This window comes from Colobus angolensis, unplaced genomic scaffold, assembly GCF_000951035.1.
Source record: "Colobus angolensis palliatus isolate OR3802 unplaced genomic scaffold, Cang.pa_1.0 Scaffold8, whole genome shotgun sequence".
In the NCBI taxonomy this organism is placed as follows: Eukaryota; Metazoa; Chordata; class Mammalia; order Primates; family Cercopithecidae; genus Colobus; species Colobus angolensis.
In genome coordinates this window covers 17699111-17713118 of record NW_012121820.1, presented here as the reverse complement: position 1 = coordinate 17713118, position 14008 = coordinate 17699111, and the positions used below count along the sequence as shown (strand labels likewise).

Genomic DNA, 14008 nt, shown 5'->3' with positions numbered 1-14008 from the left:
ACTTCTGTAAAATGGGTGGGGGTAGAGGGCAGTAATAGCATGACCTCAAAGGGTTGATGTAAGGGGGAACCAAAGCAATCTGTGCAAAGCCCCGAGAACAGTGCCTGGCACATAGTAAGTGGTCTGAAGATGTGAGCTGCAGTTACTTCTTTCCTACCTTCATGGGATAGGGTAATAACACTCTCCTAGGGGCCACCAGGAAAGCAGCTATTGGGTGACAGCTCTGCCAGGAGAAGCCAGGAAAGGCTTTCTCTAGGCAGGGACATTTGAGTGAGCTATGCTTGAAGGATAAGTTAAGGTACAGTCCTGGGGAAAGGCATTCTAGACAGTGGGAAAAGCAAGTGCAAAGGGCAGAAGGGAAGAAGCATAGCATTTGGGGAAGGGGCAGTGGTCAAGAAAGCCAGATGTCAAGCATATGGAGGAGGAGTCGGGGGTGAAGAGCTAGAAAGGAAGTCTAGACCAGAGCTTGATGGGCCTTAGATGTCATATACCAAATTCAAACTGTCGTGCAGACAATGGGGAATCACTTAAATTTTTAGGGACATGATGTCATCAGATATGTGTTTCTGTGTTTTAGAAAGATTATTCTAGCAACCTCTGTGGATGAGGGACTTGAGCAAAAAATTCTTCCCTCCTTCTCTCTCTCTCTTTCCTTCCACAAGTGTTGACTGAACACCCATGATGTGTACAGTTCTGTACCAGCCACTGTGAATCCAGCTGAAGAAGGGAACATCCCTGAGGTCTGGGGCCCACATGCCACTGGGAGAGACAGAGAGAGAAGGCAGGGAACCAGCTTAGACGTTGGTGCCCAGACTGGGTTGGGGCTGGAGTGCAAGGAGGTGGATGCAGAGAAGGGGTCAGAGTTAAAGGATGCCTGGAGGGAGGAAAGCCCAGGATTTGGTCGTTGGTAGGAATGTTCAGGGGACAAGAGGAAAGATGAGCTCGTGACACTGTTCACTAACCAGTGGTTCTCAAAATGTGGTTCCAGGAACCTGTTAGCAAGGCAGGTCCTTTGGGCTCCTCCTTAGACCTATTGACTCGGAAACTCTAGGGTGGGGCCCAGCAGTGTGTGTTTTTTCAAGCCCTCCAGCTGATTCCTCTGCTGATATAAACAGAGCACTGGGGGAAAGTGCTCTTTAATGACAAGCATGTGTTGGAAGTGGAAGAAGCAGTGAATTCCGTTCGAGATCGGAGGAATCTGAGGTGCCTGTGGAACATTTCCAGGGGAAAATGTCTAGGACACAACCGGTTTTAAAGGCCTAGGGTCCAAGAAAGATCTGGGCTGCAGGTGAAGGGATAGGGGACTTTGACTTCCATGAGGCAGCAGAGGCTGTTGAGTGGCCGAGGTGGCCCAGAGAGTGGGTGGCAAGTGAGGAGAGCCTGAATGTGGAGGGAGAGAGGGCTGAGTTTGCCTTGGTCAGGGAGAGGAACTGCTCCTCCTAGAGGCAGGTGATGGGACTGGCCAAGGATACAGGAGAGGAAAGGAGGAGCAGAGGGTGCCTTGTTTTGAATGATGTCCCTAGTGGTGGCCTCTGTTTTCAGTGTGAAGGTGGAGGTGAGGCTTTGCCCTGGGAAAGACAGAACAATGAGAGAATAAGAGGCTTTAAGGAAGAACTTCCCAGAATGATGCTAGGATTCAGAGGGGTTAGTGTCTGTTAAGGGGAAAGGAAGCATTGAGCCCAGAAGCTGCCCTTGGAAAGCCTGCTGCTGGGCCACATTCTGGAACTGCAGGTGCATCTGGGAACGTGCCTTGTGGTACAGTACCAAAGAACCAGGCTGCTGGCAGCCTCAGCTGGATACAGGTGTGGGAGCGGCAGGGGAAAGTCAGTGAGTTTCTGTTCTCACCTGCCCCTTGGTAGGCAGAAGTCCAGATCTAGTGCCATGCCCGGACCAGAACAAGAGGTCAGGCCACTGAGGACCTGCAGAATGGACACAGTTCTGGGTCTCTGGACAGACAAGGCTGAGCCCTGAGATGGTGCAGAAAGTAGGAAGTAGAAGCAGGCAGCTGGCCCTGGCCAGATCAGGAGCAATAAGTCCGGGGACAATTCTAGGAAGATCTAGCAGTTAGATTTTAAGGTAGGGCCAAGAAAGCTGTTTGAAGGGAAAGATTCCCAAGGGCAGAGTGGCGTGCAGAGTGTGTCAGACTTAGAGTCAGACAACATGGAGTTAAGTTCCAGCTCTACCACTAGCTTGCTGGGGGACTGAACACTTCAGTTTCTCTCACCCTCCAGTTTCTCATCTGCAAATCAGGAATATTAAAAATAATGCCCTACTGGTGTTATGAGAATTAAATGAGATAAGGCATGTAACATCCTTAAAACGATGCCTAGCACATAGCAAGCACTCAGAAAGTCATTATTATTATTATATTCTAAATAGCCAGCTTATGCCCCTATATTTATCCTATGTATTCTGGTGTGCAAAACCTTTTCTACTCCATTGGCTTCATAGGTTCTCTGTGGGATTGGGGCAAGGGTCCCTTTTTACAGATGAATCTGCAAGGCCCATAGAGAGGAAGTGGCTCTGCCCCAAGTCACATGGCTCGAAGGTGGCAGAGCAGGACACGAACCTGAATCTGGCAACTTCTCTGCTAGTGCTTCTGGAGAACAATGCCATGTCTTGATCACTACAGTGTTCCTAATGCCAGACAGTCTGTAAATGTTGGTTGAATGAGTGTGCAAGTGTGCGAGTGAACGAGTGTGTGCCTGAGTGAGCAAGGAATGAGTGAGAGGAGGCAGAACTGAACGATGCCTTCAGTCCTTTGCTTCTACTGTTTCTACTCAACCTTGTGGTGGTGATAGCTACGTGGCCACGTGCTCCGGCCATCCTGGGGGCCCACCCGGCTGAGAGCTGGCCATCTGAGCACTATTGTTTCCCCAGGAGAACAGTCTCAAGTCCGGGAAGGGGGCAGCTGCCATGATCCCAGGCCCACAGACGGTGGCCACGGAAATCCGTTCTCTTTCTCCGGTAAGTGGGCAAGGCCAGCTCAGGCTAGGGGACTCCACACTGAGAATATGGGCATGGACCCATGTATGGCTGGCAGGAAGTACAGTGTTGAGCCCAGAAGGCACCCTTCTAGGTGCAGAGCCAGGAAACTGGACCCTTTTCAGTTGCCAACAGGGCTCCCTGGTGCCTGCTAGAATCTCATGAGTGGCCCTCTCCCCTCCGCCCACACATGTAAGTGGGGCATTGGTGGCGTGTGAGGGTGAAGCGGCCCCTCACCTTGGTGGTGCTGCTGATGGTTGTTTTGCATCTGCCCTCCCTACTAACCAGGAAGAGCAATGGACTAGGAGGCCAGAGGCTTGGATTCTGGACCTGCCTCTGTTGGTGCCTGCCCAGTGACCCTGAGTCTGTCACTGTAGGGTCTCTTTCAGCTCTTGCATTCTCCAAGTCTGTGGTTCTCACTGTTTAGCTCCGTAGAGAGCGTGCACCTGGCTGTGACAGGTTGGGGCGTCAGGAGGGCTGTGTTTCCACCTTGGATCCCTTTGGTCATTCTTCCATGATGCCAGGATTCTTAAAGTATAGGGTATTGTTAGGATTCTGGGCCTCAGGAATCTCAGCATCTAGGAATCTCAGATTCCAGGGTTTGAGAATTTGTTGGGTCTAGGTTTCTGAAGATTCCAGTATTCTTGAAATCTTTTTTTTTTTTTTTTTTTTTGAGACAGAGTCTCTCTCTGTCGCCCAGGCTGGAGTGCAGTGGCCGGATCTCAGCTCACTGCAAGCTCTGCCTCCCGGGTTCACGCCATTCTCCTGCCTCAGCCTCCCGAGTAGCTGGGACTACAGGTGCCCGCCACCTCGCCTGGCTAGTTGTTGTTGTTTTTTTTTTTTTTGTATTTTTTAGTAGAGACGGGGTTTCACTGTGTTAGTCAGGATGGTCTCGATCTCCTGACCTCGTGATCCACTCGTCTCGACCTCCCAAAGTGCTGGGATTACAGGCTTGAGCCACCGCGCCCTGCCTATTCTTGAATTCTTAATGGCTCAAAGCATCTTGGCTTCGAAACGTCACCTTCATGGGGCCCTTTACCCCACCCTGCCCCCACCCCTCCAGAGCCCAGTGTCCTTACCTGACACCCTGGGTGGGGGGTGGTTATATTCTGCAGATCATCGGGAAAGATGTCCTCACCAGCACCTACGGCGCCACTGCGGAAACCCTCTCAACCTCCACCACCACCCATGTCACCAAAGTGAGTAGCAGCAGGGTACCCCATGCCCCCAGCTGAGCTGCAGGCGAGAAGGTCATGACTGTTGTTCAGCTTTGGCTTTGCCATCTGTAAAGTGGGCAGAGAAAACCTGTAGTGTTTACCAGTTTCTGGAATACTGTGCGCTTTGTCCTGTGCCACATGTTGTTCTAGGCACGGGCCCTTCCCACACGGCGTTGACAGCCAGGCTAGAGGGAACAATACTCTCCTCTTTGAAGTAACTGTGAACCATGGCGTGTGCACCTTGTAGATGGAAAATGCTGGAGGAATCTAGATGGGGTGACATATGAGAGGCCCTGCAAGAGTCAGGAAACATCTCCTAGAAGAAGTAGGGACTGAGTAGAGTCTTGGAAAGCCAGGCAGGACACCTGAGGGAGGAGAAGACAGATGCAGGTGTTCTAAGCAAAGCAGAAGAGGGAAGCAGAAATTGTGTGTTTGCTTATTTGTTTGTTTGTTGAGCAGATGTTAGTGAGTGTCAACTTTATTTGTGTTGGCCTCTGTGCCAGGGGCTGCTGGATGTAGCCATAAGTGAGGCCTGTTTATGGAACATGAGAAGCACCTGTAGGGGGTGTAACTGGGAAATTAGATTGTACTGGGGACAGGGAGGTGGAATATAGAGCAAATAACAAATACCAGGACACATTTGACTCTGGAGGATCTGGGCCTCAGGGAGATTGGAAAGCCATGAAGATTTTTAGATTGGAGAGTAACCCAGTGAAAATAGGTTTAAGGAGAGAATATCAGATCCACTAGGATGTGTAGATAGGTGGGAGAAAGAAGAGGGAGAAGTATAGAGAGAGATGGATAGTAAATAACTCAGGCCTGATGGGGAGGGCCTGGACCAGGGTGTGAGTCAGAGCCCAGGTGGGAAGAGGTAGGGACAAAGGAGGGAAGCCTTCCTGGGTGACCCAGCAATAAGGACAAGGGCTAGTTGGGAGGCAGGCAGGCTGATGCATCCATACCTATGTGGCCAGGAGGAAGGCAGGAGGGCGCCTAGCCAGGGCTGGAGGCCTGGAGCAGCCAGGTTGATGAGCCATCAGAGGAGAACGCTGCTCAGTTGCACCGGGCCTTTGTGCACAGACTGTCCTGGCCTCTGCCTGCGCCTCTGCAGGATTCAGCACTTTCTCACATACCCCACAGAGAACCCACTCTCAATAAAAACATTACTGAGCAATGTTGACTTCTCTGAAAGCTTTATGGGAGGTTTTACATCCCACGCCCACAGCAGACAGTTCAGGAAACTCTTCTTCCCAAAGTCCCTGCCAACTGGGAGCCCCCTCTTCTTTCTATCCGCTCCTGACTCCAGCTGGGATTCCCCACAGACACCACCCTGCTTTAACATGCCAAACAATTAGGTCCCGCCTCAGCTATTACTTCGAAACTTGTCCAAATCCTGTGCCTTCAGAAAACAGCGGAGGTCATAAGTATCATCAATTTAATTTTCTCTTGTAGTATTGTTGGAAGTCGTTCAAGGCAGAACCTTGTCACCATTCACATTTCATTCATGTGTTCATTCAACAAACCTGCATTCAGCACTGCCCTGGTTAGACTGGGTGAGGGAGTGGGAGAGGAGGGGATACAGAGATGAACAAAATACAGACCCTGCCTTCAAGAACTGGCAGCCTGGTGAGGTGAACATGGCCACAGACACACATATGGTTGGCACCAGGCAGAGAGGTCCAGAACTGTGAGAGAGACAGACTCAGTGCTCAGGGAGTACCAAGGCAGGAAGGCAGAAGCATTGCCAACCAGGGTCTGAGAGGCAGCGTTGGAGCTAGGCTTGGAAGACCTAGATGGGGTGGTTTGGTAGTTTTGGGGAGTGGTGGCAACCAGACAAGATCTGCAGTTCAAAGTCCAAAACCAGAAAAGAAAAAATCTGAGGAAGTCAGGAGGGAAGGTAACTGCTGGTTCTCAGCCCTGCCCTTGAGAGATGATTTGGGTAGGTCCCCTCTTGAGGCTGCTGCCCCAACAGGACCCAAGAGTGACCTCACCTCCCTCTCCCTCTGCAGACTGTGAAAGGAGGGTTTTCTGAGACAAGGATCGAGAAGCGAATCATCATTACTGGGGATGAAGATGTCGATCAAGACCAGGTATGGGGGTAGGGACGTTCTTCCCAGTGCCACTGCCCAGTCCTCAATCCCTCCTATGTCGGGTTACCCATGGATGGCTACACTCATGGGCAGAGAAGGTGTCCACTTCTTGCCGACCCTGTTCAGATAAGAAACCCCCAAGGAAGGGGCACTAGATGGGAGCCAGAAGGAGCCAGAAGAGCCGAGCTCTAGTCTCTCCCTTTAATTGTTTGACTTTGCCCTTCCCTGGGCCTCAGTTTCTCCAGCTGTGCACTAGAGGGCTTGCTGTTTTTCACAGTCTCTCTCATCTTAGATATTTCATGGTTCCTTCCTTTGCTGTTCTTTACCACCAGGCTCTGGCTTTGGCCATCAAGGAGGCCAAACTGCAGCATCCTGATATGCTGGTAACCAAAGCTGTCGTATACAGAGAAACAGACCCATCCCCGGAGGAGAGGGACAAGAAGCCACAGGTAAGGCTCCTGAGGCCCAGCAACCATGAGAGAGGGGAGGGATCAGTAGCAAGATCCTCTGAGGGCCATTTCCCCTGAGAACCCAATGGCTTGACCCCTAGTGCAACTTTGACCCGCCCCCCCACCAGCCTTCCTGATTTGCTGATTTGGGCACCTCCCCGAGGGACAAGTCCGTGGGGAGAGGAAGGAAGGCTGGTTCCTTGGCTTCTTTGGGGTTTCAGGCTCCAGATCCAGAAAAATAAATCCAGAAGTGGTTAAACATTTTTTTAAAGGGAGGGAAATGGAGAGAGGAATGACAGTGGATATTGAGGTGGGACAAATGGAGGCCCTCATTATCTCCTTGGGCATTGCCTATAAACCAGAAGTCAGAAAAAGTCCTACTAGGCCCAGTGCCACATTCCTGGCCCTGAGTCTCTCTCTCTATTATAAGTCACTGAATGTTGTTGAGGGGACATGATGACCAGAGCCCTTGATCTCTTCTGTCTTGCTTGATTGCAATTTTTTTTTTTTTTCTTTTTGAGGTGGAGTCTCTCTTGCCCAGGCTGGAGTGCAGTGGTGCAATCTTGACTCACTGCAACCTCCGGCTCCTGGGTTTGAGTGATTCTCCTGCCTCAGCCTCCCGAGTAACTGGGACTACACGTGTGCGCCACCTCACCTGGCTAATGTTTACATTTTTAGTACAGATGGGGTTTCACCTTGTTGGCCAGGCTGGTATCAAACTCCTGTCCTCAAGTGATCCACCTGCCTCAGCCTCCCAAAGTGCTGGGATTACAGGTGTGAACCACCACACCTGGCATGATTGCATCTTGACTTCTGAGACCTGCACGGGCCAAAATCTTAGGGAACCTATATTCTCCTGTTTAATTGTAGGCCATCAGTGCTTTGGTGAATAAGATAAATAAGATGATGTTGGGGCAGATAGGGCTTTTAGCAGCCTAAATTAGGGGAGGGGTTCTTCTGGGCCCTCTGGAAATGTACCAGATCTTATCAGATCTATAAAACAAAATCCCATAGACATTGAGTTGGATAAAATAAGCCAGGCACAGAAAGTATAAACTGTATGATTCCATTCATAGGGAGTCCAAAAGCAAGCAAAACTAATCTACAATGTTGAAAATCAGAATATTTCTGATTCTCTGAGAAAAAAATCCTTCTGATTTTTCTGTTACTTCTGGGATGCAGTATTCACAAGGAAGAGGGAAGGGCCACAAAATAATCTTCTAGGGTGCTGGAAATGTCACTATTTTCAACTGGGTAGGTTACATGGGTGTATAGATATAAACACATTTATAAAATTCTCTCACTTAGAGTTGTGCACCTCACACATTTCACGGGTTCTACCACAATGAAAAAAATCCATCTCAAAGACCCCACAAATATAATCACTGGTCTCCTTTTTGCCCTTTTCCTTGAATGAATGAAACCAGTCTTTTCTAGAAAGATACAAGAATGTTTCTTTTCCTTTGATTACCAGACCCCTTAATGTCAGAAGAAAAAGCACTGAAACATTTTCCTGCTGCTTTGAAAGGCTGATAACCTCTGGTCTGAACTAGGGCTGTTCAACAGAACTTTCTGCAGTGATGGAAGTGTTCTTTCTGTGCTGTCTGGGATGGTAGTCGCTAGCTGCACGTGGCTACTGAGGACTTGAAATTGGCTAGTCTAAAAGAAAAATGTGCTTTAAGGGTGAAATATGTGCAGGATTTTGAAGATTTAATATGAAAAAAAGAATGTAAATGATCTCAATAATTTTTACATTGGTTACATATTTAAATGATAAGGGATACATCAGGTTAGGTAAAATGTACTACTAAAATTAATTTCACCTGACCGGGCATGGTGGCTCACACCTGTAATCCTGGCACTTTAGGAGGCCGAGGCAGGTGGATCACCTGAGGTCAGGAGTTTGAGATCAGCCTGACCAACATGGTGAAACCCTGTCTCTACTAAAATACAAAATAAGGAGTGGGGATTCGTGGGTGCCTGTAGTCCCAGCTACTGGGGAGGCTGAGGCAGGAGAATTGCTTGAACCCGGGAGGCAGAGGTTGCAGTGAGCCAAGATGGCACCATTGCTCTCCAGCCTGGGCAACAGAGCGAGACTCCATCTCAAAAATAAAAATAAAATTAAATTAATTTCACCTGTTTCTTTTTAAGTCATTTTGGATGTAAACTAAAATTGAGAACTTTGATTGTGAAATTAAAATTTTCCATTTATCTAGAAATATTTAGAAAGACAGAAATATATAGAAAATTTCAGAAATGTTATCTAGAAAATCTATTATCTAGGAAAAAAAATTATTTTTTTTTTGAGATGGAGTCTCACTCTGTCACCCAGGCTGGAGTGTGGTGGCACAATCTTGGCTCACTCCAGCCTCCACCTCCCAGATTCAAGTGATTCTTGTGCCTCAGCCTCCCAAGTAGCTGGGAATACAGGCGTATGCTACCACACCCAACTAATTTTTGTATTTTTAGTAGAGACGGGGTTTCACCATGTTTGCCAGGCTGGTCTCGAACTCCTGACCTCAAATGATCTGCCTGACTCAGCCTCCCAAAGTGCTGGGATTACAGGTGTGAGCCACTGCACCCGGGCCTATCTAGGAAAATTTTATATTCCATGTGTAATCCACATTCTATTTCTACAGGACAGCACTGGTCTAGAAGTGTAGGTTGGCCATGGGTAGAGCCTACCTCCCAGCCTTCCTCACACTTTCATACAAGTGATTGCCATTCCTATCCCCTCAGTTTTTCAATCATTCTTCCTTTATTCCTCCCAAATCTCAGAGTGGTAGAGTGTAGGCCACTTGCTAAGCTGGGTGTATCACCTGGGGAAGCCTGTTTAAAATACAGGCACTAGATAACCCTCTCCATAAAGTCTGATTTAGAAAGACTGGACTGGGACCTGGGATCTGCATTGCCTGGGAATCTTCATTTCTACCTTGGTCCTTAGGGAGTCCCCATGCAGCCAAGTATAGGAGCCACTGATGCAAAGAACTCTGTACTGGGAATCCAGGGACCTGGCTCTAAAGCTTTTCCACTGACTGGTGTGTGACAGTAGGTCCGTTTCTTCCCACGTGGGGACTTGGTTTCCTCATTTGCAAAATGAAGAGGTGGAGCGAGCCCCCTTCCAATTATAGTCCTCTGCCTATTTGCTTTCCTGGGGTATCTGTTGTGTGTTTCTCATCTCTTCTCCATTCCCTCTTTCACGCCTCCTCATCTTTCCCAGGGCATTCAGAACCAGGCCCCCAGGCTCCTGCCTTCCCATTTCCCTAGCCATTCAGAGCTCTCATCCTGGCCTCCACATCCTGCCCCCCCTACCCCCACCTCAATGCAGTCTTTTCATATCTGCCCACCTCACTGCTCCCTTTGCTGTCTCATTCTCTCCTCCTCGCCTCTCTTTAGTTCTTTCTTTGCTGCCATTGCCCCACGCACCACCATGCACCATCTCTTTCTCTCTTCTGGGTTGTTCTGTAAAGGTCACCTTGTTTATGTTGCCCTGGCAAACCAGAAGTTTCTCTCCTTTGCCTTTTCTGCCCACATGCTTTACCAGTAGTTATGGTCAAGTAGAACCCACGTCTGACTCTTAATACAGTCAGACTCATTAATTCTGGAAGAGGTCTCCTCTGAATTTGAAAACTCCTTTTTAAAGTGCTTAGAAACATTGGCTTAATGGATGGATGCCTCTTGGTACCCCAAGGAAGAGCTCTGCACTCCTGCAGAGTCTCAAGCCCTGCCCTTTAATAGCTGTGTGACCTTTTAGCAAATCATTTAAACTTTTCAGACTGTTTCTTTGTCAGCCAAATGGCAGTGATCATCACAGTAATAACAATCGCTATAATTTATGGAAAGCTTACGCTGTGCCAGGCACCAGGCCGTGCACTCAACACAAGTACTGTTACCTGCTCATTCATTTTACAAATGAGGAAACTGAGGCTCAGAGATGTTAAATTCACAGTCATGAAGCTGTGAACATGATGGATTGATTAGAGAGTGAAACCCAATCTGTTAGATTCCAAAACCCAATGGTCTTGACCTCACCACACTCACTTTTCATAACATCTGTCTCCTAGGGCTACCAAGATCATCCATGCAGCATGGTAGTTAGCACAGTGCCTGGCACATAGTGAGTGCTTAATAAAAGTTCATTATGACTACTATTACTGTTAACTTGAAGTAGGCTAACAAAATGCTGCACGCAGGGACTGTGCTGTGCTGTAATAAACCAAAAAGAATAAATCATAACACTGTGTTTAGGCCGGGCGCGGTGGCTCAAGCCTGTAATCCCAGCACTTTGGGAGGCCGAGACGGGCGGATCACGAGGTCAGGAGATCCAGACCATCCTGGCTAACATGGTGAAACCCCGTCTCTACTAAAAATACAAAAAACTAGCCAGACGACGTGGCGGGCGCCTGTAGTCCCAGCTACTCGGGAGGCTGAGGCAGGAGAATGGCGTGAACCCGGGAGGCGGAGCTTGCAGTGAGCTGAGATCCGGCCACTGCACTCCAGCCTGGGCAGCAGAGCAAGACTCTGCTCCATATTCTCCCACTGGCCCACTTCCTTCAAAGAAGACCTGTCTTCCAAACACCACCAGCAAGAGGGCAGCACTTGCCCATCTTCCTGACCTTACAAAATTTAACGGGAAAAAATTGACCTGTTCCAAAACAGGAACCTTGGGCTCTAGTCTTGGTTTTGCCAACTTGCTAAGCCTGAAGCCTCTGGGCCTCAGTTTTCCTGTCTGTCAAATGAGCCAAGAAAGATCTGTTTTCTATGATTCCGTTAGCACTTGACTGTATGCAAGTAGCAGAAATGATGTTTCATCTGTTAAATGGTTTTGAGTAGTTGCTGTGTGCCAGGCACAGTGTTGGATACTGGAAAGACAAGAGTTAAAAGACAGCCCTTGCCCTCAAGGAGATCAGAGTAGTGTGTGGTTAAATTAACAACAGCAACAGACGTCATAATAAGAACAGCTAGTATTTATTCAGTACTTATTATATGCTGGGCCCTTGCTTCAATTCCTCCCTATAATGGGAGGCAGAACACATTTTACAGAGGAAGGAATTGAGGCTTAAAGAAGTTAAGAAACTTGCCAGGCACTGTGGCATGCACCAGTAATCCCAGCTACTTGGGAGGCTGAGGCAGAAGGATCACTTGAGGCCAGGAATTCAAGGCTGTAATGTGCATTGATTATGCCTGTGAATAGCTATTGCACTCCAGCCTGAGCAACATAGTAAGACTCATCTCTTAAAAATTTTTTTAAAGGAAAGGAAGTTAAGAAACTCACCCAAGATTACAGAGCTAGCTGGCCCATAGAGTGCAGAGCCTGCTCTCTTAAACACTGAGTTTTGGAGCCAAACCTGGAATCCAGGCTCCATTTCTTTATTTAAACACTGCTGTCTGTGGTTTAATCTCCAGGACACAGCAAGCCCACGGACAACAGAAAGGAAAAACAAATGAAAAAAGAACATCTGCAATCGTGACTAAACATTTCTTAGAGCTGACAAAAGATAGGAAGAAAAAGTGAAATGATGATGATCTTAGCTTCTTGGTGTTAAAGGACATTTTAACACATTTTCAGGCCAAAGTAAAAGATTACCACCTCCCTGGAAACAAGCGAGCAAACACACATGGGCTCTGGAATCCGACAGATGTGGGTTCAGTTCTCTGCTGCCCCACATAAGCTATGTGGCCTTGGAGTGCAGTGGCCATTCACAGGCATGATCATTACCCATTACAGCCTCCAGTTTCCCACCTTAAGAGATCCTTCCACCTCAGCCTCCCAAGCAGCTGGGATTACAGGTGCAAGTCACTCTACCTTGCTGAGTCACAATAAAGGGCATATGGTAAAGGGTAGCAAAAACAACCTCTTGCCATGTATTTAAAAACAAGTGACCGGGCCGGGTGCGGTGGCTCAAGCCTGTAATCCCAGCACTTTGGGAGGCCGAGATGGGCGGATCACGAGGTCAGGAGATCGAGACCATCCTGGTCTACACGGTGAAACCCCGTCTCTACTAAAAAATACAAAAAACTAGCCGGGCGAGATGGCGGGCGCCTGTAGTCCCAGCTACTCGGGAGGCTGAGGCAGGAGAATGGCGTAAACCCGGGAGGCGGAGCTTGCGGTGAGCCGAGATCGTGCCACTGCACTCCAACCTGGGCGACAGAGCGAGACTCCATCTCAAAAAAAAAAAAAAAAAACAAGTGACCAAAGTTGCTAACTTTCCTTGTCCTCTTCCTTTTCCCCCACTCCCCACCCCCCATTCTACCCCATGCCTCTGGCTTCCAGGAATCCTGACCTCTGTGAAGAGATCCTGGTATTTCTGGTCCAACCCAAGCCAGAGAACCATTAAGAAGGGGCCTTCGTTCTGGATTCTCCGACGCAACACCGACGTCCCAGCTGCGACGTACTGTCACTGATGAGAGACTGGGAAGGGAAAAGCATATATATATATAGATATATAGAGATATAGATATATATACAGGAAACACCGCGTCCTTGCACTGCTGCTGGGGCTGGCAGAGCAGTTGGCCGACGGCAACAACCGACATCTGAACACCTACATTTCCTTTGCAGACAAATTGAAGAACTGGTGGGATTTTTTTCAAGAAAAAAAATTATATAATAACTATAATCCCTTGCTCACTCCTTTCCCCCGCCAAATAAGAAACGCAAGCCAGACCACGATGATTGTAGAAGTCCCTCCCACCCTGGTTCTGCACGGTACAGTTAGCAGACGAGCAATTCCATTTGTTCTTCTCCAGCATTTCTGAGGCCCACTTGAATGCAAAGGAAAACACTCACGCAGCAAAGCAAGAGAAGTCGCAGCAGCAAGACACACACAGTCAACCATTTTCCGAGAAAGAAAGAAAATTCCCCACTTGGAAAGAAAGAGGAAGAACACTGGATTCTTACTTTCTGGATCTTGACACTGGGCTGCAAAATTCACCTGCCTCTCTCCCACCTCCTCAATGTCTTGCTGTCATTTTCTGTCTCGGCTCCCTCCTCCCCCTTCCCCCACCCAACACCCCTCACCCTCTGTGTCTGGGTCCTGCTGAGGGCCACTGCAGATGACTCTCCTTTGAAATGAGAAAAAGAAAAGAAAGCAAGAACAGAAAACGAAGCCACAGGAAGGGAAGTAGACATTGTATGTTTATGGTTTCTCATTATGAAGGTGCAGCTTGTAGGAGGTTTGTACGGATGTGCTTTTAAGTTATGTATATTGCATATAACAGGAAAAAAATATTAAAATAAACAGTGCTGGTAAGTATGAAGCTGACATTC

At 48.3% G+C, this 14008-nt stretch overlaps 1 protein-coding gene across 4 annotated transcripts in view; it reads left to right on the top strand.

Annotated features, from left to right (window-relative positions):
* The window catches only part of EPB41L1 (erythrocyte membrane protein band 4.1-like 1), a 138909-nt gene extending 124901 nt beyond the window's left edge, over positions 1 to 14008 (top strand). For all 4 annotated transcript variants that reach the window (XM_011929119.1, XM_011929120.1, XM_011929118.1 and 1 more), the window contains 5 exons: positions 2881 to 2967; positions 4101 to 4184; positions 6209 to 6289; positions 6622 to 6738; positions 13013 to 14008. In XM_011929119.1, the coding sequence (XP_011784509.1) occupies positions 2881 to 2967; positions 4101 to 4184; positions 6209 to 6289; positions 6622 to 6738; positions 13013 to 13021 (378 nt within the window). In that variant the 3' untranslated portion in view covers positions 13022 to 14008. The remainder of the gene's footprint in view (positions 1 to 2880; positions 2968 to 4100; positions 4185 to 6208; positions 6290 to 6621; positions 6739 to 13012) is intronic.